General features: G+C 42.8%; 1 protein-coding gene across 2 annotated transcripts in view; it reads left to right on the top strand.

Annotated features, from left to right (window-relative positions):
- LOC122789778 (phosphatidylinositol-binding clathrin assembly protein-like) overlaps positions 1–25,001 on the top strand; it is a 2,259,505-nt gene that overhangs the window by 533,184 nt on the left and 1,701,320 nt on the right. Inside the window, exons 6-7 of one of the 2 annotated variants that reach the window (XM_044057218.1) lie at positions 11,641–11,662; positions 16,708–16,810. In XM_044057218.1, coding sequence (XP_043913153.1) covers positions 11,641–11,662; positions 16,708–16,810 — 125 coding nt within the window. Of the gene's footprint in view, positions 1–11,640; positions 11,663–16,707; positions 16,811–25,001 lie in introns of those variants that run through there. The other variant, XM_044057217.1, reaches the window with a different exon arrangement.

Here is a 25,001-nt window from a genome sequence, read left to right on the forward strand (position 1 = left end):
GGCTGTGGTGTCTTCTGGTGCTTTTTTAAGAATTTGGATAACTAATTCTATTCTTGAAGCAGCAACCTGGACCACTAGGGGAGTGTCCAAGCCTTGGTTGTCCCTACAGGCATGTCCCCCCCCCCCTTCCGGGCAGAGAAAGACCTGCTTGGTGTATAACATCTATGACTACTCCCTCTCCCCAAGAAATGCGATGAGGGGATTGAGAAGTGAGCATTAGAAATGTGACTTGATTTTTGTTGTTAGTGTAAGAGTTCCCTCATAGCTTCTTGCTCATGAGCCCTCACACTACTTTCAGTAGTTTAGCTTAACTTAATAAAAGACCCCCCACCTTTCACTAGAGGTGGTACTGGTTGTAGATGGATTCCATTCCACCCTTCTGGATGAGTATGCCCCTCCTCCCCTGCCATACTGTAAAATGCCCAAGCCATTAGTTGAATCTTAGTTGCGTGGGCTAAAGTCAAGGCTTTATCCTTTCATGAAGACTTGGCACTGTTAGCCTTCCCAGAATTAACTTCCAGTCAGAGTGCAGGAATCTCCAATGCTGTTAAAAGTTGAGCACCTCCAAATGAGGTTCTGGTTCCATCACTACAAGATTTCCTACTAGAAGAGATTTTGGATGTTCTGTAAGCTGCCAAGAAACATGCATAGGAGAGTGCCTTGCAAAAGCAGATTTTCCATTTGGGTGCCAAGTTAGTACCCTTCCCTTCATTCCTTTAGTGCCTGGTTATACCTGGTCTACATTTCTTTCACTATGAAGGTCTATGATTTTACTATGTTGTTAGTCTATTATTTGAAAGAAAAAAGAAGCAAAACTGCGATAAATGAACACCTCAACACAGTCATTTTTTTGAAGGGATCTTTTATCTTGAGGCTTAAGTGAAAAGCACATTTTGAACATTGCTGCTTAAGTCTGTTAAGATTTTACTGTTCAGTGGTTCTGTTGTTCACATCTTAAACTGTTTTCCATTAGTAGTTTTGTTTTAGCAGATTCTGTAGCTGTAGAATCTTCAGTACAAAAATGAGATGCATATGGTATTCCCACAATAACAGCTTTCCCTTTTACTTCTAAAATTGTTTTATAAGGTATCTTTTATCCACTCCATTCTTCCATCCATTCTTTTTCTCTGAGGATTAGAACAGAGGCAGTTGCATCTTCAACTGTGAAAATATATATCCTGTCAAGTTTCTGGCCTTACAGCATACATATGCACAAAGTCAAGCCAGTTCCTTTTCGGAAGTTGTATATAGGTGTGAGTTTGTTGTGAGCTAAAAAGGTGTAAGGGATTTAAAATGCATTTAGCTATTTGAGTGTTTTTCTTGAAGTAAAAAGTCTAGCAGTGTAGTGGGCTCATATATAGATGAGGAGAAGCAACTACATACAAGATAGCCTGCCAGTCATTGATGTGCACATGTGAGCTGCAAGATGGAAGCATACATTCTAAAGAGCTTTTTGTCTGAATGGCTACTTTTGTCACTATTGACATGGAATTTAAATTTCAGAGCATTGAGTTGCATTAAGAAGTGCAGGGTATAAGTAGCAATTTTACTGGATCAATACTTGGGAAGGAATGAAATTCGACTTTGGTAAAGAAAGGATTTCATGGCAGGCAATCAGCAGAACATCAGGAATAGAGGACAGTAGAGTAATACTTAATTGTGAGAGGAGCCCCCAATGTTAATAAGATGAACAAAGGAACATTAATAAGTCTATGTGTGGTAATAAGAGGGTGTTCGCAGCAGGCGATTTTGCTAGCATGCATTTAATTTCACATAAAAAAAAAAACTACTGCTGTGGAACTTCTTAACTTAGGGAAAAAGGTTTATCAAGCAAATTTGTGTGTGGGTGAGGACTGGAACCTTATTTGCAGTAGTATGTGTGTGTCAGGCAGACCTAGAAAGGAAATGGAGAAAAAGATGTTGGATATCTGTAGTAGTATGTGAGAATGTTTGGTATGCATGGTGTAAATTTAGCAGGAACTCAGTTTACATGTTATTCCCCAAAATAAAATAAGTGTCCTAGGTTGGATTGAAATTGGTATGTATATTTTAATTGGGAGATTTCAGACTCACTCAGTAGTTGTATGGAGTGCTTCTCAAAGAAACTGATAAGTATATTTTTGGCACTTTTTGATTGACTGAGTTATATATATATTTGCTGGCATATAATTCTATATATATATATATATATATATATATATATATATATATATATATACATATACATATACATATACATATATTTTTTTTCTTTTATCTATTCTGAAATTGGTTACCCCGCTATTCCTGTGTTGTTAAGTTGGAATAATAGCTTTTGTGTTATCTGATTGTTTCAAGGCTTGCTGATTTAAAAATAGTTCAGTTGGTAAATTCCTGCATACCATTTAGAATCTGCTTGTGTTCTGACTTGGAGTGCTTCTCAAAATAAGTATATTTTTTGGCACTTTTTGCTTGACTGAATTATATGTATTTGCTGGCATATATATATATATATATATATATATGTGTGTGTGTATATATATATATATATATATATATATATATATATATATATATATGCATACAGACATATATATATATATATATATATATATATATATATATATATATATATATATGTAATGTTTCTGTTCTGAAACTGGTTTTACCCACCCACCCTATTCTTGTGGTGTTATTGTTGATGGCTTGGCAGTTGCTCGCCTCTACTGTAAATTTGATCTTGGACACTCCTCACAGTCTAGTGTTCTTTCTGCCTAATACAGAGAGAGCATTTGAGAAGGCCAACCCACTTAGGCTCTTAATCATGAATTATCTTCTGTTCCTCTTTTCTCCCTTTGCACTTCACTGAAAGAAATTTCCTTGTGTTCTGACTGAGTGTGCTTCAGAGCGAAGTATATATTTTTGCACTTTTTAACTGTTCAGAGTTGATTAAGTTCAGAATAGATTTTGAATAAATTGCATTTATTTAAACTGTATTTGCTTTAATACTGCTACACACTCAAATGTGCTAGCTTGCACTGCACTTTCAATTGTTTTTAGTGCTGTTTTATCTGCCGTTTGTTTCCTGCTTTTCCTGTAACTAGCCTACTCCATATACAAAGTTGCTGTATCCAGGACTGTTGGTAAGCTTTCTGAGCCCCCCAAGCCTTTCTGTGTTAGAGGGAAGCCTTCTAGCTTATCAGTGGGAGTGGTAAGCACTAGGTAACCTATCTACCACAAGAGGAGTGGTTTTTGGGCCAGTAATTGTAGTTTATTGACGGTTTGGGCAGATTTTCTATCTCTTTCAGCTTTAAAATCGAGCATTTGCACTTGTTTCCCGCCTTTCCTGTAATTAGTCTAGTCCAGATACAGATTTGCTGTATCCAGGAGTGTTTGTAAGCTTCTGAGCGGTGCCAGTGTCTGCTCTTCAATTTTTCCCTTAGATCAGCTAGTTCTCTCCTCTTCTACACATTTACTAGCTTATTAGTTTAGCACTTTACCAGACTTCTTGTAGCAATTATTGTAACACATACAAGTGCTACCAGCACTAAATGTTGTACAAGGAAACAGGTCCAGTACTTATTATTAATGCCCATCCCTCCAGGCATGTCTAAAGGTCAGTTCCCTGTACTTTCTCCGATTAACCTGGTGAACTTGGGCATCCTAAGGCAATGTAGCAACTGCCTCATGTACACTGACAACCCTCTCTTCTTACCTCCCAGCACTCCGACTTGAGAGAGATGCACTTAAATATCCAAATTGGAAGCCACACACACTCCAGCCAATACCGGAATAGCTGGTCAAGAGGAGAAGATCAACACTTGCACCACACCACATGGAACACATAGCCCTCCAGAAAACACACCAGCACTGCCTTCACATAACACAAACCACACATCCACCTTCTCGGAAGCTCTCAATAAAAATCTACCCAAACAGTAGAAACCTCTAAGGCAGAAACACGCTCGACCGCAACACTAATCACGAGACACACAACTCTCCCAAACAGTGTGCTACTCAACCAAAGCCCTTAAGGCAAAACTCCATGCACAACATACTAATCATAGGTGAATCAATGGTGAGCCACACTGATGTCCCACTCACTAGGTTGAATAAGGAGAAAGTAACAGTCAGTTGCCTGTCAGGTGCCAGGATCCACCACATAATGCATGTACTCAGGTCCCTGAACAAAAGGTACAAATATGACTCTGTCGTTGTACATGTGGGTGTGAATGACTTGAGATGTGCCTCCCTGGGCTACATGGAGAGACATGGAGGAGCTCTCGGATTATGTAGCCCAGGCGGGTATGACTCTAGTCCTGAGCAGCATCCTACCATAACCCGGAATGATACCACATTACAAGCAGAAAATGATTTGAGTTCAACAATTGGCTAAGTTTCTGGTGTCATTCTAAGGGGATCCAGTCTCTGTCTCCCTGGGATGACATGATTGACAGACCTCACTGCTTTGCTAGAGATGGCCTGCATCTGTCACCCCTCAGCTTCCAGATACTGGCCAAGGCTCTTGCCACCCCTTGTAGTGCCATTATTTAGTCGGTATTCCCAAGACTAAATTACCACCATAACAGCTGCAAACAAATGCAATATGTGGGTCATGCTGCTCAACGCTAGAAGTCTAAATCTCAAAATCCACTTGCTCAAAGCACTCCTTAAAATGGAGAACATCGGCATTTGTGCTGTAATAGAGACCTGGTTCAAGGCAGCAGAAAACACACCTGCACTACCAGGCCATAACTCATTCCACACCTTTTGGCCCCAGAACTTGGACTGAAGCTCCAGAGGTGGTGTCGTTTCCATGTTCATAAAGGATGCACACACCTCTCTAGACTGGTAGTCCAACATAACACATCTGAGATACTTCAGGTGCAGCTAACATTGGGTAAGACACAGATTCATGTCGTAGCCTGCTATAGATCCCCAACCATGTCCCAAGACTCTCACTTCACGTTCCTAAGCACCCTGGAGAATGTTAGGGTCCAACCTAGCACTCTTACTGGGCAGCTTCAACTGCCCCTCCATTAACTGGGAAAACATGTAGCAGTACACTAACCCAACAATGTTCATTGTGTTACACTGCTGCAGTCATTACACTTGGGTTATCCTGCCGTCAGGCGGTCCTGCAGTCGGCCAGAGTTCCAAAGTCTTGGTCCGGCGTAGGTTGCTGTCTCTTCTTCCCTGACGTCAGTGCGCCAGGGGTATATAAGATGCATCCGATGCAATTTTCTTCAGTCGTTCTTGCCGCGCGGTGCCCGAAGCAGAAGCAGTTTGCAAGTGCTGGTCGGCCGACTCTTGAGATTATCGAAGTTGAATTTCAGATCCGCAGTCTTCAGTAACGCTAAGTACCCCGTTGGGGAAACTTTTTTCTTGCCTCAGACCGATGTCAGAAAAAGTTAATTATATTTCTTGGGGGAAGCAAATACCTCATAAAGACTTCCACTCTTACTGTATTCCATGCCTAGGCCCTGATCACGACATCACTAGTCGGTTTTGTGCTAGATTTAACAAACGCACTATAAAAAGACATTTTGATTTTGCTTTGCACTACTTTGGCCGAAGGTTCAATTATACTATGCTGTCGGATCAACAGACGACCACAATACCGAAAAAAACGCAAGGACAAGGATAAAGACAGGCAGCCGAGGTCCAAAACCGACTAAACCTCTTCTAGGCCAGTCGCCGGTTCTCAGTGAGGTGCTTTCACAGCCCCTGACCCTCGCTACCTCAGAGCCACAGGCCGCCTCCGACTCCCACGTGGCGACAACTAGGCCTCTGGAAACTCGAGGTATTGGGCCTACGGAAACTAATCCCTCAGATGGGTCCGGAGCCGCTGAACAGGCATCGGCTTCTGAGGGTGTTTTCAGACCTTCACAACTTACCATTAAAACAACAGCCAAGACAAAAGTACCATTAAAGACAAAGAAACAAGTACAGCATTCTCCTGGAAGTCCTCCATGCCTAAGAAACAGATGCTTAAAATGGCCGAAGACCTCATTACTCTAATCAGGGGTTCCCATCCCCCTCCTGAGAAAAGGCCTAGGCAGGATACAGACTATGATTCCTCTGATCAGGTTTCCATTTCCTCTGATTCCTCTTCAGACCAGGGATGCTCTCTACCCCCCTATGAGGACTCTGATGCTGAAGAATCTATCCCTTCAGCCTCTCCTCCTGAGAATTATTATTTTGGGGAAACTTTGCATACCATGAGGGAGCATTTCCATTGGGAAAGTCAGAATTACTCAGAATCCAAGAAAAGGCTCAGGCATTTCCTTTTATTGCCTCAGCACAGGCCCCTAGCTATTAAGCCTGTGCTAGATATTGCGGATGGTGTGTTCTCTGAATCCAGCTAATCTCCTGATTCTTTGCCCCCTGCACCAGCAAAGCCAGATAGGTATTGTAGAGTCCCTGACTCTCACAGGTTTCTTTATAAAAACCCTTCTGCTGATCCAGAAACTATTTCCCAGGGTCCAAAAGGGGTTAAGGCTTCCATTGCAAAAAATCCAGTACTCTCTGACAGAGATTCCAGAGCTTTGGATAGATGGGGGAAGAAAGTGTACACTTATGCAACTTTAGCAGTAAGAGCTTTAAATTGCCAGTTTCACATGCTTAAGTACCAACAATATTTAATGGCTCAGTTAAAACAGAAAGTGCTTGCAAGCTCAGAAGCTCCTGATTGTAAAGAAATGCAGGATTTATTGCATGCAGTTGAACAGGTGGGAAAATATACTCTGCAATGTGGTTTTGATTGTTTAGAGGCCTCTTGTAGAGCCACAGTTACAGGTTCTGTGATTCGAAGACATGCTTGGTTAAAAGAACAGAGTTTACCTGATCATGTTAAGGCAAAATTATTGGATGCTCCTTTACAGCATGATACCTTGTTTGGTGTTCAGGCAGAAGAGGTGTTAAAGAAAATGGAGGATAAAGCTAAATCTATGCAAACAGTCAAGGATTTCTTACAGGTACATCCACCTCGATTTAGCAGAAATTGGCCAACAAAAAATTGGTCCTTTCCATTGTCAGACAGGCCACAGAGAGGCAGATCTCAACCCCAAGGCTCAAACAGACAACGACAATGGGGCAACAAGTCTCAACCTTACAGGAAACAGTCACAATGACTTTCCCCTTCTTACGCCAAGCACTTCCCTTTTGGAAGCCCCCCTTAGGGGGAAAACTAGCACTTTTTTTCTCAAAACTGGCAAACAGTCACCCAAGACAAATGGGTTCTGAATATTGTGTCTCAAGGTTACAGGTTCCACTTTCATACTTTACCAATTTCATACTTTACCAAGGCTAAAAGGAATGCCAGACCTGCCACAAAATCAATGGGCAGAGGCACAAAAACAAATTTCAGCCCTCATGGACATGCAAGCTATTCAAGAAGTACCACAACAGGAACAAGGACAAGGATTTTACTCAAGACTCTTCCTGGTCCCCAAAAAGGACAAGGCCTAGAGGCCCATACTAGACCTTTCAATTCTAAATACTTACCTGGATATTCCAAAATTCAATATGTTGACATTACAGCAGCTTCTGCCCATGCAGGGCAAGAAGGCTTGGCTTGCTACTCTGGACCTCAGAGGCATACCTGCATGTCCCTATCAGACAAAATTGCAGAAGATACCTCAGATTCAAAGCTGGTACAATGCACTATCAATTCTCTGCACTGCCCTTTGGCTTATCTACTGCGCCCAGGGTCTTCACAAAGTGCCTGGCACCAGTAATCGCATTTTACAGACAAAAAGGAATTCAAATATATCCATACCTGGACGACTGCCTCATTCAAGCAGAGACAAAGGACATTCTTCTACAGCATCTGGCGTTTGTAAAAAGGTGGATAATTTCTCTTGGGTACACAGTAAATGAAAAGAAGTCAAAACTAGTGCCCTCACAACAAATTATATTCCTGAGTGCCAGCTGAAATACAACGGCCCAGATGGCTTACCTCACGCCAGACAAACAAGTTCAACTAACTCAATATTTACAATTACTGGCAAAAAAGTCCCATCTCCCTGCAAGAAAAATTCTGCAGGCCCTGGGATTCATGGCATCCTGCATACTACTAATACCATATGCCAGACTGCATACGAGGAAATTACAATGGTACCTAAAAAGTGTTTGGACTCGACACTCACAGTTTAGAAGCAGTAATACCAATGATTCCCTGCCTACAACAGGAGTTTCGATGATGGTCACAGGCATGTCATCTAAGCAAGGGTCAGCCTTTTACCCTACCCACAGCCAGGCAGACTCTAACAACAGATGCATCGAATTACGCCTGGGGAGCACACATGGCAGGAAAATGCATTCAGGGCAAGTGCACCACTGACCAGATGCATCTTCACATCAATCAAAAAGAGATGTTGGCTGTTCAAAATGCCCTAACAGCTTTCAAGGACCTTCTGCATCCAGGACAATTATTATTAGACAGACAATACCACAGCAATGTGGTACATAAACAAGCAAGGGGGCACTCATTCTTATCCCCTATGCAGGCAAGCCATGACGTTGTGGAACACAGCTCTTAACGTATCAAGTTCACCTGCAAGCACAATTCCTGCCAGGAAAGAAAAATACTCTGGCAGACGATCTAAGCAGAAATATCATGGACCCTCACGAATGGAAATTGAATTCACAAATCTTCAGCATGGTAACGCAAATATGGGGATGCCCAGACATAGATCTTTTTGCCTCCCCACTGAATTGCCGACTACAAAAATTCTGCACAAGGACTTATCACAAACAAGCATGGAAAGTGGATGCTCTTTTGTTCAGCTGGAAAAACCTAAAAGTTTATGCCTTCCCCGCCACTGCCTCTCCTTTTAAAGGTACTCCTAAAAGCCAGACAAGAAAAACCACAGATGATCCTGATTGCTCCAGACTGGCCACGCCAGCACTGGTACCCTATCTTAAGGAACTTGGCTCAAGGCCCACCGTGGATTTTGCCTCAAATTCCACACCTTCTGACTCAACAAAACAATCCGATCCTGCACGGTCCGCTCAAAACCCTAAACCTGGCTGCATGGCAGATTCATTAGTCAAACAGGCAACACCTCTTTCTAAAGCTGTTATGGATGTCATTTTGGAGGCCAGGAGGCCTAGCACCAGGATAGCTTACTCAGAAAAATGGAAGAGATGCTGCGCCTGGAACCAGGCTCAAAGCCTTGATCCTCTTGTTCCAAACATTCCTCAGATTTTACAATACTTAACTGAGATGCTAGACAGAGGCTTATCCTTATCAATTAAGATCCACGCCTCTGCCATTTCAGCACATTACAACACGGATCCTCCTTTATTCTCTCATCCCTTGCTAAAGCAGTACCTCAGAGGGGCTAAAAACATAAGACCGCCCCGGAGAGCACCAACACCAACTTGGGACCTCAATTTCGTTTTGGAAAAACTGACCCTGCCACCTTTTGAGCCAGCCAATACAGCCGATCTAAAATTTTTAACATGGAAAACAGCTCTGCTCCTGGCCGTAACTTCAGCACAGAGTCTCAGAGCTACAGGCATTAATGGCAGTGGAACCTTTTATAATTTTTCATCAGGACAGGGTTTCTTTAAGGACAGACCCTACCTTTATGCCAAAGGTGGTATCTAGTGTGGCTCTTAACCAAACCATCCATTTGCCAACTTTTTATCCAAACCCCCAGAATAAAGGGGCAAAACTTCTGCATTCTTTGGACATACACAGGCAGCTACGCTTCTCCTTGGACAAAACAAAAGCTTTCAGGAATACTGAGCAACTGTTTGTAGCATATGCTGCAGGATCACAGGGCAAGGCTATCTCAAAGCAGACTATATCCAAATGGATAGGACACTGTGTTAGTTACTGCTACACACAGCATGGAAAATCAGTCCCAAATAACATTGGGCCACATTCCACCAGGGCAACAGCCACTTCAACAGCCTTTCTCAGCGGAGTACCTACCAAGGAAATTTTGGAGGCTGCAACTTGGAGTTCAGTGCACACCTTTACCAAGCATTATCACCTGCCTCTTTACTCTAAATCCAGAGCAGGATTTGCCACTGCAGTTCTGCAGGGCCTCATAGCCAATCCTAACTCGTTATAGACCAGCCACCCAACCTTAGCTTTGGGATTCTACCCAAGTGTAATGACTGCATTAGTGTAACACGATGAACATAGTACAGTTTTGTACCTACCATAAATGTAGATGTTCAAGTGTTCACACTGCTGCAGTCCAGGTTACCCTCCCTCCATCCCCTCTGAACTAGCTGGACTTAACAATACCTTTCTATCCTATACAACCTTTGTGGTGTATTTGCTTGTAACTGTAGGTGTTGTTTTTATTTCATATGTATATTTTTTATTAGCAATATGTATTTGCCTACCTACTTGGGGGCACCTGACATCTGGGGCAAGAAAAACTGAAGAAAATGGCATTGGATGCATCTTATATAACCCTGGCACACTGATGTCAGGGAAGAAGCGACAGCAACTGACGCCGGACCAAGACACTGGAACTCTGGCCAACTGCGGGACTGCCTGATGGCAGGATAACCCAAGTGTAATGACTGCAACAGTGTGAACACTCGAACATCTACATTTATGGTAGGTACAAAACTGTACTTTTCCTGGAATTCATTAATTCCAATGCCCTGGACCAGCTCATTCTTACCCCCACTAGAGGTAGCCACATCCTTGACCTGGTTATTACTAACATGAGCGACCATTGCTCTACACCAATAGTCAACTCCTCCCTGGTTAGATCTGACCAGAAACTAATCACCTTGGAAATCCACATCCCTCCCACCCCACTCCCCCAACCCACCCCCCCCAACCTCCGCAAAGGTAGCCACCATGAAAAACTTCTCCAAAGCTAACTTTCAGCTCCTAAAACCAGAGGTGGTTAACTTCACAGCACCCATCCAAATGGAGAATAGTTGCATGACTGCCAAGTCATACACCAATGCACTGTACGAACACGTACACAGATGCATTGATCTCGCCATACCCAATAGAAGGAAGGTGCTCTGCTCCAAAAAAAAAAAGAACCCAATCTGGTGGTCCCCTGCCTTAAACAAACTCTACAACAGGAGGAGGAAACTAATGCGGAATAAGGTGAAGTCCCAAGACTGAAAAAAAAAACTCCCTTAATCAGCCTCAACAAAAAAGTTGAGATTCCTCATCAAATCCTCTAAAGCTAGCTATGAAAACAGAATTGCAGCAGATAGTAAAGACAACCACAAGGCTTTTTATAGTTATGTAAAGAATCTCCAAGGCAATACCCAGATTTGCTCTGAGCTACTCCACAATGGTACCTCCTATACCGAGCCAACAGATATTGTCAGTATACTGGCCAACAAATTCAGTGCCAACTTTACTCCTCTCTCCCCTCCTAAAGGACCAATTACAGTACCAGTAGATTGCCAGTCACCCAGTATTACTGCTGCACAGGTTAAAACAGCACTGTCCAAGGCCAAGACTGCAGCTTCTATGTGACCTGACAATATCCCTGGCTGTGTTCTACATGAACTATAGAGTGAACTGGCACCTCACCTGTGTGCCCTGTTCAATCACTGCCTCACCTCAGGCTTTGTCCCTACCAGATGGCGTACTGCTACAGTCATCCCTCTCCACAAAGGAGGAATAACTACAGACCATGGGAACTATCACCCCGTTAGCCTGACAAGTCTGATATGCAAAGCTCTGATCGCATCCTCGTGGACCTAATAAACAAGGATATAGGGAATCGCCAGACTCTGGATCCCACACAGTTTGGTTTTGTGAGGGGGTAGCTCATGCCTGCTCAACTTGGTCGACTCCTTTGTGTCAGTTGCCAGAGCTATGGATGAAGGTAAGGTGGTTTATGTAGCCTACCTTGATCTGGCCAAGGCCTTTGATACCATTCCCCACTCAGGAATCCTAGAAAAACTCACTAAGCTGGGCATCAATCCCTATATCACTAGATGGGTTGCAAACTGGTTCACAGATAGAACCCACAGTGTGAAAGTAGCTGCCTCCAAGTCGAATGCAGACTAGTCACAAGTGGAGTCCCACAAGGTTTGGTCCTAGGACCTCTCCTGTTTGGTATCTACTTCTCTGAAGTCCAGGCCAACAGGAAGGGACTCTGGCTGACAAAGTTCGCAGACTGTTGCAAGTTGGAAGCTATTAACTCACCAAGTGATATTGACATCCTACAGAAAGGCCTCACTGAGACCAACGACTGGTGTCAGAACCATGACCTTAAACTCAATGCCAAAAAATGTCGTCATCCCCCTTGGGAAAAACTCCGTTCCTTGAATTACCACATCGATGGTAGTCCACTGAACACATGAGTTGTATTAGATCTGGGAACACAGGTTGACAGCAACCTCTCTTTTGACCACCACATTGCCACTGTGGTCAGAATGTCCTCTGTGGCACATCTCATTACTAAGGGTTTTGCATCCAGGAAGAAAAGAGGTTATTGTCTCCCTCTACTCTTCCCACATTAGGCCAATCATAGAGTACAATACCTCATTTGGCATCTACCTCACTAGACACCTGCAACAACTGGAGAGGCTGCAAATGTACCTCACAAAGAGTAGCCTAGGCCTTAAACACTTGTCCTATATACTTGAGAAATAACAAAACCAACTATAAAAAACAACTATAAAAAAAAGGCTTAGCTTATCCTAAACCCCATATTAGTCAGGTTTGGAAGGGGAAAGGTAGCATACGTGGGAATGGAGCTAATATGAACTTAGCTAGTGCAGTAGTCCATGACCACAACAGTTCACCCGACAACAATCGATACGGGAGTGAGGAACAGATTGTTTTTCAGGACAGTGAGATATCTGAGCCACATAATGAACTGCGTAGGAGTGAAAGGTTGTTGAACAAAAATAACACAGACATCCACCAATTACACAACACAAACAGTCGGGATTTACATCATGAACAGGGGAATTTTTTAGGAGCACGTCCCAAAGCACAACGCCAACGCCAGAACCACCATTACCCGTTGAGGAACAACCGTTAGTGGACATTACAAATTCCCCTAGGTATCATGATCTTTTACTGGAGATAGAAGATTTTGAGTTGAGTCATGAAAATATACATCATGGACCCACTATTATCACTAATACAATAGGTGACTTTAATGTTTATAATTTTACCAGCGTTGACATCTCAGTTGAAATGGCGGATTTAATGGCTAAAGGTTTAACTTACGTACCTGAACACTATTTTGACTTAGTTCAAGCTTTAATTGATGTCAAACTTTTCACACGTAAACTTAATTTAAAGTTGATGATGGGAGGGGAAGCTTATTTAATGGACAATAACAAATTACATGTTTCCAGTACGTTTAACCCTCCCTTACATCCACTGCTAGTTATGTTTGAGTTGATGTGTGAACTTGACATCAGGCGACATATAAAGAACCGTAACACCAAGTTCTCACACAGAAATAGTGAAGAATTAGATAATATTCGGTTTCTCCAAATGAACAACTTGCGTATATGTAAACCCGATAAAGGTGGAGGAGTTGTAATTTTTGACAACAATGATTATTTCACACGTATGTTATCAGTTTTGGACACTGAAGCCTATGTTCTGAGTTCAAAAAATGAAATCAATATCGCCTACCAAGTAATTAAAGACCACCTAGAAGAGATGTACATTGAATGTAGGATTGATCAAGAACAGTACATTTACATGACCACGCTTCACCCTAGAATTCCATCTTTATTCGGGATTCCAAAAATACATAAGAACACGAATAACCCGCCTATGCGTCCACTTATAGACAGCCGTGGATCACCCACCTATGCTTGCGCAAAAGTTGTTGACCACATTTTAAGGAAGTATGTCACCATGGAGTCACAGATCTGCAAAGATTCATGGACATTTCTATCTAAAATCAATGAAATACACTTTGAAGCACATTTCAACTTGCTTACAATAGATGTTAAAGACCTATATACCAGTATTCCCCTGGATATAGCTATTGAATGGGTCTGTGACAGATTAAGAGCCAGGGAGGCTAGGAGTGACGAGATTTCATTGGTAGCAGAACTACTGGATCTAACACTACCTAGGAACTTCTTTATGTTTGGCGACAACTTTTATCTGCAGAAGGTGGGAGTAGGGATGGGTTCACCTTATGGAGCTAGCGTGGCCAATCTTGTAATGGCACAATGGGAACACCTATATATCTTGAACAACCCTACATTTTCTGACCAGTTGGTCTACTACACCCGGTATTTGGATGATTTTTTCATTCTTTTTAATGGAAATGAACAACATGCTATTTCATTCATTGAACATTTGAATAATTCCACTGATTTCCTTACTTTTACCTCTTCGTTCAGTAGTATTGAGGTGGCATACTTGGACATTCTTTTAACTAAAGACATGAACATGGCATGCTTCACTTCTAAAATATACAGGAAACCACTTTATTCCAACACTCTACTACATTTCACAAGCTGCCATCCTTACACACAAAAACGTGCAGTAGTGAAAGGGCAGCTTGTTAGAGCAGCGAGAATTAATAGTAGAGAAGTAGATTTCATAGAAGAATGTAATACACTCAAAACTATGTTTCTTAGTAGGGGATATCCTTGTAGTTTACTTAATGAACTTATAGATGAGATCACCACTAAGAGAAACAACAATTTCTATGTGCCACTCCTGCAAATGAGAGCGATAGAGAGTATGGTAACAGCAGTAAGTTCAGTGGGTTCTGGGAGAGTAGACAAGTCAGACATTCCTAGATTTATCACTACATTCTCAGTTGACAGTACCACTCTGTGGGAAATTATTCAGAATAATTGGCAACTATTTGGGGTAGACTCAACTTTATCTAATAAGTTAGGATCCACCCCTTCAGTGACATATAGAAGAGGTAGGAACCTTAAATCTTGGTTCGAAATGAAACCTATGTTGGTAAGAACCCCAGGTATGTTTAGATGTCACACCTGTAATTATTGCAGGTTCATTATAGAATCTAACAGATTTAAAACGAACAAAGGTGAATTTAAACTTAAACATAGATATACATGCAATTCCAAACAGATAGTATATTTAGCCATATGCCAGAACTGTACATCACTGTATGTAGGGAAAACTGAACGTAAATTCAAAGACAGAATTTACGAACATCAGTATGCTATCAGGAAGCGAAAGTTAACAAACGCACTAGCTAAACATGTCTTGGAGAACCCAAACCATCAATTTAAATTCATTGGTATTGACCAAGTTCAACAAGACAGTAGAGGTGGTCCAGCCTCATTAAAATTACTAGCGTTGGAACTGGGATGGCAAATTAGGTTGGAAACATACCACCCTCCAGGGCTCAATGAAACATGTTCTATAGGGTGCATCCTTAGTTTACTTAGTTTAAACAGATAGATATGTAACAATATGAAAACATCCATAATTAACTTGTTAAGGTCTGTTTAGAACATGAGACAAAGTTATAGTCCAACAAGTTATTATAACAATATGGAATGTAAACTAAATGTGATGCACATCTGTGACTACATCCAACTATACTGTTATGTGAGTTTTAGATTTGAGAAGGATGTATATGTAACACATATATTTTTATATATATTTTTTATATATATGTTTATTTTATATATATGTTTTATTGGTATGATATAAGTTAGTAAACAGGATATATATTGTAAGATGTTTATTGCAATTTATGTAATTAATTTATGACCTTTAGTACTGAATTTATTTTAGCCATTGTTGCTTTAAATTTGTAATGATTGTTCGTCAACAACAATTAATTAATTACGCTTTTAGTATAAGTTAGGTGTGCAATTTGATGAGTTTACTCTGAAGAAGTCTGCCTTTAGTAGCAGACGAAAAGCGCTTAAGAAATAAACTCTTTTGGATCACTTTTGGATTTTACTTGTTCCAGTTTACCTTGTTCCAGTTTGCTGCCTGGTATTTTTTCCACTCAACTTCAGGAGTGGTAGCATAGAGGAGGATTACGTTACTTGTCCTATATAGACATACTCAAAAAACTCCAACTGTTCTCTGTCTCATATCACCTACTTAGAGGCGATCTCTGCTTGACTTAAGTGATGTCTGACCCAGCTATTTTCAAAATGCTACATCTAAAGAAATCCCAATCCCTCCACACCACACGCTCCAGAGACCTCAACCTCATTACCACAATCGACAAAACATGCTGAGGGACAGGTTCATAACCAGAGACTGCCCATGCTCTGGAATAGACTTTCCATACATGTCAAGCAGAGCACCTCACTGGCCCTCTTCAAGAGAAATCTTGATGAGTGGATGGGAAATAGAAAATTCATCCCCGGGATCACTCCAATGGCTCTACTTGACAGAGGCACTGGGAACTAAGGTCGGGTGGCACAATGCCAGGGTAATCCTACGGGCTAGGCTTGTAAAGGCTCCAGGACCATTAGCCTAGTACACACCTATGAACCTACAAGTTGGATGTGATTTCTAGGGCCAGAGCTGGCTTTGCCAGGGCCATTCTCCATGGCTTCCTGTAGGGCCCTGCTGGTCCGTCTTTCCCCCAGTCTTCTTCCTGAGGTTTTGCATTCTGCCTGTTGTAAATAATACTGCAACAGTGAAGGACTTCTACCTTTATGGTAAGATTTTACACAACTGTACTTTTTAGAGAATATCATACATTTATTTTGGTTTCTTAAAAAATATGCTATCAGTAATTTCAGTTTTCTTGTTAACCTTGTTTTACTATTCAATATTGTTTTCAGGTTATGACATGTCCACTTTTATTCGGCGGTACAGCAGGTACCTGAATGAAAAAGCACTTTCTTATAGACTTGTAGCAGTTGACTTCACCAAAATGAAGAGAGGGTAAGAGAAAACAAGTGAAATATAGAACTTTTTTTTTTATAAATAGAAATATTATTCAGTTAGCAGTGTATGGAGTACTGTTGCTAGAAACACCATTTTACCCCTGGCAATCCTTTTTGTATGTTTTGGAGTGCTTTATTTAGTATCTTCCTATTACGATGATAACATTTTTGTATTTGGAAAAGATGCAGCACACACACACACATTTCCTTATATGGTTATTAAACCACAATGTTGATGACTTGTATCAGTGTCCTCTGATTCTTAGTAGGTACATATTTATTAATTGTTTACTTTTGTTGAATGGATTAGTCCCACTCATCATGTCATATTTGTAGAGGACTATATTTTCAATGGAGACATCATTGATAAGTGTTTATTTTACTAACTAGGACACTGGGAATGTTCTGTTTTTTGACAAACATGGTATGTGATCTTTTGTGTGCATCTCAGCTATTACAAGCTCAAGCAGATACAGTGGGTAATTTCCCAGATTTGCAAAACCCCTTTTATGTTGTAGTTTTACTGCATTGTCAGTACTATTGCATTGTGGATTTGAAAAGCACGTATATTAGTTACTGATCTTATTAGCATTGTAATGGAAGAAAATGCATTAGTTAATTAGCTAAAGGTGCAGTAACTGCTGTCATTTCTACTTAAGCATAGCACATTTTCTGCAAACTGTCACCCCCACACACACACACACACACACACAGTTTTCCTTATTAAATCAGTTGTGTTTTTTCATTACTTCAGTTGTAGGACTAATATTTGGCATTGACTGGATTATAAAACCTGCTGGCATACCATTTTCTAATTAGATGCTTGAAGCAGTTATATACAGAGCTGTTTAGAAGTGAACTCCATTTCTTAGAGAGACATCTGCTTATTATTTTAAAGGTTCACTCTTGCATTCAGACCCAAAAAGTTTGTTTCTCTGAAACTGAGTTCATTTTTTTATTGCAGCAGACTGTAGGTAGCATTTCCCTTTTTCTTGCCTTTCCAGTCAGTTTTCATAAGTTATGATTAATGCCTATATGAAGTGACATTCAGAGGCCACAGTTCATTAGAACCAAGTTGTCCCAGAGTGATAGCTCTTTGACAGTCTGGGTTATCGGTCATGGTAAAATAATGTTTGTCCAGGCTGCAGGGATGAAAGAAAAAAACTCTGGGATTTAGTTAACCATATTAATGGTCAGTAGCTAAGGGCCTTTAGAGTTGCCCTTTATTACTAATGTTTCAATTGTTGATGACCAAATTCATGTGTTGCAGGCAGTGGAACAGGTATGTTTTACACTTGCTTAAACTGCATGCGTACTCCTTTCCTTTAACTTGACTTTGTGTGTAACTGAGGAGCTCTCTCTCTCCCCTGGCAGTATTTCAAGCATGTTTAGATTTTTGTCACAAGTTGAATATGATTGTTTTTGTTCCTTGTCTGACTGTAGAACTACCTGTCTGAAATTGCTTTTCTGTAAATATTCCATGTTAAGTTGTCAATCTCGCCTTCATTCTTGCTTGATGGGTTCGGAGCCGATCCCTCGGCTCCGACTCGGCACTTGCTTTAGCTCGAGAACTCCTTTTACCAGCTCGAGGCAGCCCCATATCCCATGATGCAAGGCAGGAAGTACCCAGATCTCGTTTGCCGCTTCGCTTGGGAGGTCTTCTCTTTACCAGCTCCTGGTAAGTAGTTCACTTTTGTGATATTTAAGCCCCTTCTTTTAGTTAAAACTATATTTTTGATAGCTTAATTTAATTTTAACCTTTTTCTGACAGAAATCCCTGTCTCTTTTAATTTTTTTAGTCAGTCAATTTTCCCTATCCCATCCCCCCCCTGTTAGGGTGTGTGTGTTGGTGTTTTTTACTAAATACCTCTTGGTATTAGTTTAATTTATTTTGACTGGTGTGTGTGTGTGTTGTGTTTAGGCACCATGTCTAAGGAGAGGGTTTCAGGTTTTAAGAAGTGTGACTCGTGCTGTCAGAAGATGTCTCTGACAGACGGTCACACTTCTTGCCTGTACTGTTTGGGCCCTCTTCACCTGCAGGACTCCTGTGCTATTTGTCACTCCTTCAGCCAGAGAGTCCTGCAGGAGAGCAATAAGTTGATTCTCAGGGGGCTTCTTAAGCCGGAGGGCTCTCCGGCTAAGTCGGCTCCACAAAAATCAACCAAAACTGCCAAGGCCCAGGCTTCTGTTTCTAAGCCTGCGGCCTCGGCTCCGACTCGTATAGAGTCGAGATCGGCTCCGGCTGGAGCCGATTCTGGATCCACAAAGCTTTGGCCGATGGCTATCGGTGCCGAATCTGCTTTGACCACTGTGGTGTCGGCTCCGATCGGCTCCGACACCCAAGTGGCACGGGCATCGGTGTCGGCTCCGATCGGCTCCGACACCCATGTGGCACAGGCATCGGTGTCGGCTCCGATCGGCTCCGACACCGTTACCTTGGTAGCTGTATCGGCTCCGGCTGGAGCCGATACATCGAACGTTCTGCGGCTCCGAAATCGGTGCCGACAGGATCAGTAGTATCGGCTCCGATGGCCCATTCCAGGAAGAGGTCGAGGTCTCCTTCCTTGGAGCCGATACTTTCGGCTCCGGCTTCGCCTCTTCTATCGGAGCAGAGCCATCGGAGCCGATCTTCAAGGTCATCCAGGTTGTCAGATCATGACCTAGAGAGAGTGGTCAGTAGATTGCTCAAGTCACAGGTACTGGCCCAAATGCTACACAGTCCGTCTCAGCAGACGACTGTTGGTCCACACCCGTTACAGTTCCTCCTTCGACTCTACCCCAGAGTTTGGGTTGGAGTCTTCGGGCATGGTTACTGCTTGGCTGGAGGGCGGATACCTCCTTCTGTCCCTTCAGCCCCTACTCTTATCTCCTCTTCCTTAGAGGATTCGTGGTCGGGCTTCCATGGTCTCCTCCGAGGGGTGAGTGGCATCGGACCCTTGTCCGAGCCGCTCTTCCCTTGGAGCCTCGGCCTGGTGAGCTCGGCTCCGACATCTGCCTCGGAGACTTCCCTTCGGTGGCCCTGGGTTCCTAGCTCTTGGAGCGGGTTCTCTCGGACCTGCCTGGGAGGGAGCATTCGAGGTGATGAAGAGTGTACTGGCCACTGGTATCAGTCAGCAGTCTCTTCCCGTAGCTCCTCCCTCTATTGTACCTGTTGACATCTCTGCCACTTCTCTTGCTATAGGACCCAGAGATCCTCCGCCTCAGGTTTCCCCATTGGGAATTTCCCCCTCTTCCGAGGATTCTCCTGATGTTTGGAGATCCTCCTAGGAAGAGGACTTGTAAGAGGAAGCATGTAGACTCCCCTGAGTCTGTCACTTTGGATACTGACTTTGATGAGTCAGAGGGATCCCCTAGATCCCCCTCTGAGGATGTCTCCTTCTCAGACATCCTAGAACTTCTGAAACAGAGGGGAAACTGGCCCACCAACAATCCCTCTGAGGATGAGTCAGTATACCTAGAGGCGTTTGGATCTCGGCCCTCCACCTCCTGGGTGTCTCCGCCTTTCGACCCCCTTATGCAGGTTATTGCACGAAAGGCGTGGACAGCTCCTGACTCTGTAGAGCCAGTCCCTAGGAGGCCTTCTAAATTTATCACTGCCATGTGATTTTGCGGATCCCTTTAAGGCGTCCTTCACAAATTCTCCCTTTGATGGGTCAGCTTTGTTTGGCCCTCAGGTGAAGGAGACCTTGACCAGGTGTGAGCAGGACGGCAAGACTCTTTCTGCTGTTGGAGTCCGTTTTTCCACCCCTTCTAGGCCTTATCCCAAAGGACAGAAGGGTGGGAAGATGTGGTTCCGTAAATCCCAAGGAGTCACGCCGGATTCACGTGGTCAGTTTACCCCTAGAGGCAGAGGGGGTAACAACAACAGGCGCGCTCTAGAGGCAGAGGGGGTCCGAAGAACCAGGGCAACAGGGAGTCTCTTCCTGAGAAGCCTTTTCAGCATCCCTGAGGTGTTGCCCGGCTGTCCCTCCTTGGAGGCAGTCGGGGGAAGATTATCACTGTACCCAGAAGCCTGGCATTCCCTCACTCAAGACAGATGGGTACAGTTGATCATATCCAAGGGTTACATAATTCCTTTGAGGAAAGTCCCTTCCCCTCAAGTTCCCTTCCAGATGTACCACCGGTCTAAGGGACATTGCAGAGTTAGAAATCGCAAAACTGCTCCAAAAAAGAGGCATACAGGCAGTTACAGTAGACCATTCAGAGCCGGAATCTACTCAAGGTTCTTTTGGTCCCCAAAAGGCGGGAGACTGGAGACCAATATTGGATCTCAGCAGACTCAACAAGTCTGTCAGGAAGACAAGATTCGAATGGTCACTCTTCAGTCAATTCTGCCCTTCTTACAGAAGGACAACTGGATGTGCTCAATAGATCTTCAGGATGCGTACTATCACATCAAAATTCACAGGCGCTCCAGGAGATTTCTCCGCTTTCGGCTGGGGTCCAGTCATTTCCAGTTCAGAGCCCTGCCCTTTGGTCTCACTACAGCCCCAGAGTGTTCACCAAATGCATGGCAGTGGTCACGGCTCACCTGAGGCGTCAAGGATTCCAGGTGTTTCCGTATCTCGACGACTGGCTCCTGTCAGCCACCACCAGGCATCAGCTTATACAAGCCAGGGATTACACAATAGACCTTTGTTCTCATTTGGGCATCTCAGTCAACTTCGAAAAGTCATCCTTATCGCCCTGCCAGTCTATTACCTTCATAGGCAAACTTAAACACTGTTCGGATGTCAGCTACCCTTACAGAACAAAGAGTTTCAGACATTCAGACTCATGTCAGGATCATTCTGGCCAGCAAGAAAGTACAGGCCAGAATGGTTCTAAAGGTATTAGGTCTCATGGCTGCGGCCATCACTCTTCTTCCCTGGCTCGATTCTACATGCGCCTCCTTCAGTGGATGCTGTTCACACAGTGGTCATACCAGCAGCTCCCAATGCGTCACCAGATTCTGGTGACACAAACATGCAAAGAACATCTTGCTTGGTGGATCACATCGTCTCAGGTTCACCAAGGCAGATGCTTTGTACCTCCGTCCCCGATAGCCACTGTCACCACGGATGCCTCCCTGATCGGGTGGGGGGGTCATTATCAGGGCAGGATGGTTCATGGGGCGTGGCAACCGTTCGAGTACCATCTGCACATAAATGTCCTGGAGATGAGAGCAGTGCTTTTAACGTTGCAAGCCCTCAACGACTTTCTTCCCGTAGGGACAATTGCAGTCCACACAGACAACATGTCTGTAGTTTGGTATATCAACAAACAGGGCGGAACCAAGTCCTACCCCTTGTGTCGAGAAGCGCTCAGACTATGGCAATGGGCGATCTCCTCTCATCGGTTTCTGGTAGCAACGCATATCCCTGGGAAAACCAACATTATAGCGGACAGATTGAGCAGAGCTATTCTCATGCCTCACGAGTGGTCTCTCAAGCAATCCATAGCGGAAGAGATTTTTCTGGAATGGGGTCGTCCATGTTGCGATCTTTTGCTACTCCCCAAAACAGCAAATGTCCAGACTTCTTCAGCCTCTTCCCTCTATCAGGCCATCCCCAGAGACGCTCTGACCCAGGATTGGCCCCAGGGACTTCTTTATGCCTTCCCCATTTCCTCTGATCCCTCAGGTGATCCAGAAAGCTACCGTTTGAGAGCCAAATTGATTCTCATTGCCCCTTACTGGCCTCGACAAGTTTGGTTCCCGTTCCTCCATCATCACCTTTTGGTGCAGCCGTGGCATCTGGACCCAGTGCCAGATCTACTGATTCACCAATCCGGTCAGCTGCACCGGTCAATCCCTTCTCTCAACCTCACAGCATGGTTGCTCCACTTCCTTCCCTAGCCAGGCTTCCTTTGATCTCTAACCCAGTTAGAGATATCATAGTAACTTCACTAAAATCCTCTACCAGGAGGATTTACGAGCAAATGGAAGCGTTTCTCTTATTGGGCTAAGGCCCAAAATATTGATCCTTTTACTGCCCCTGTTCAGGCAGTTCTGGACTTCTTAGCAGAGATTTTTCATGCAGGCTCCTCTTCTTCCACAGTCAGAGTTCAGTTGGCTGCTATTTCTAATTTTCATGTTGGGATAGCAGATCATAATATTATGTCCCATAGGCTCTGCAGGGCCTTCTTGAAAGGAATTTTCCTACTAAAGCCTCCAATCAGGAATCCTCCTCCTCAGTGGGATCTAAATTTAGTGCTGACATCCTTGATTCTTCCCCCCTTCGAGCCAGCTGTTTCTTGTTCCCTGAAATATCTTTCTTGGAAAACTTTATTCCTAGTGGCTATTACATCTGCCAGGAGGGTGTCTGAACTTCATGCTCTTTCGGTTCGACCCCCCTATTTGATTTTTCACAAAGACAGAGTATCTTTGAGAACTAATCCATCATTTTTACCTAAGGTCGCTTCAAAAAACAATCTGAATCAATCCATTGATCTCCCTGTATTTTACCTAACTATTCAGATAGAGCTGAACAAAAGCTACATTATCTTGGCGTCCACCGTCAGCTTAGATATTATTTGGACAGAACAAAAAATTTAGGAAATCTGATCAACTTTTTGTTTCCTATGCGGATAATAAAAAGGCCTTCCTGTTTCTAAAGTGACTTTGTCCAGATGGCATTCTAAGGTCAAAACTGAAATTTATACGATCAGGGGAAAACAGCTGTGCTCAAAACCTAAAGCACATTCAACTAGGAGTTTAGCTACTTCTACAGCTTTTCAAGCTAGACTGCCTTTGGACACTATTTGTGCAGCGGCCACTTGGGCCACTCCTCACACTTTTGTTTCCCATTACAAATTGGACTTGGCCTCCAGGGACAGAGCCAGTTTTGGCTCTACAGTCCTCAAGAGTTTGTTCCATTGAGCCACCCAGGATAGAGGTGCTAGGGGCGGTCCCATCAAGCAAGAATGAAGGCGAGATTGACAACTTAACATTAAGAAGTTATGTACCTACCATAACGTTCCATGTTAGTTGTCTTCTCGCCTTCTTTCTTGTGACCCTCCCTCCTTCCCCTGGCCTGGACAGACCTTGTATAAGAAACTATTATGCTAAAGACCATTCAAACCTGGTCCTTTTTCCATCTGTAAGTTTCTTCTTCCTTTGGGAAGTATTTTTATGCTTGGTGTTATTGCCCTTTTGTCAACAAACGAGATCTGGGTACTTCCTGCCTTGCATCATGGGATATGGGGCTGCCTCGAGCTGGTAAAAGGAGTTCTCGAGCTAAAGCAAGTGCCGAGTCGGAGCCGAGGATCGGCTCCGAACCCATCAAGCAAGAAAGAAGGCGAGAGAAGACAACTAACATGGAACGTTATGGTAGGTACATAACTTCTTATTTCCACTTTACTATTATATACGTCTGATTTATTATGTTTTATTTAAAAAGTGTGTGTATATACATACACACACACACACATATATATATATATATATATATATATATATATATATATATATATAAACTCTATAGACGTGTGTAATATATCTGTGTAGATGTGAATGTGTGTATACGTAACATGCATACATGTTTGTGTGAACTTTTTAATATTGTTGTTTACTACTGCTGGAATTCTAACTTACTATCATGCTTGTTTGTATGTGTAATACTACTTGTGTCTAGTTATGGGTCTTTTCTAAAGTGTTTTATGACTTGTACTAGTGAAACAGAAGTTCTGTGGTATCAGATACCTTATGCATGTGGGACCTCAGTCTAATCGAGCCTGTTTTTGTTTATCTGGTTCATTTTGAAGTTCTGATATGAAAATATTGCAATTTTTCCTTTGTTCTTTTTATGATATTTACTTTTGGTTAAAGACTGCTGTAGCAGTTTTTGTTAAATTGAAGTTTTATCCCAAATTACTTCATTTGCTTTTTCTGTGGAGTTTTTTCATATATGTCCAGAGAGTCTCTAAATGCTTATTTATGTTTTAAAATGTTTGATTTAAGGGAAATATTTGATTTTTGGCACTATTTGGACAAACTGATTTTACTTTTTTACTGTGACTGAATGTGATGTTTACCATACTGTGCTGGTTTTAGAGCATGAGTTGACTGTTACTGCTATATTGTATGTAGTTTAGCCATGTTTACTGTATGGGGACATAGTATATATTTTCTATTATTGCTGCAATTGCTCCAGCCCTTAGTAGTGTCAGTGTATTATTCAGACTGGTGTTTTTTCCTTGACATGATGGAT

Source organism: Protopterus annectens, chromosome 15.part0 (genome assembly GCF_019279795.1).
Source record: "Protopterus annectens isolate FY-2018-M chromosome 15.part0, PAN1.0, whole genome shotgun sequence".
In the NCBI taxonomy this organism is placed as follows: Eukaryota; Metazoa; Chordata; order Ceratodontiformes; family Protopteridae; genus Protopterus; species Protopterus annectens.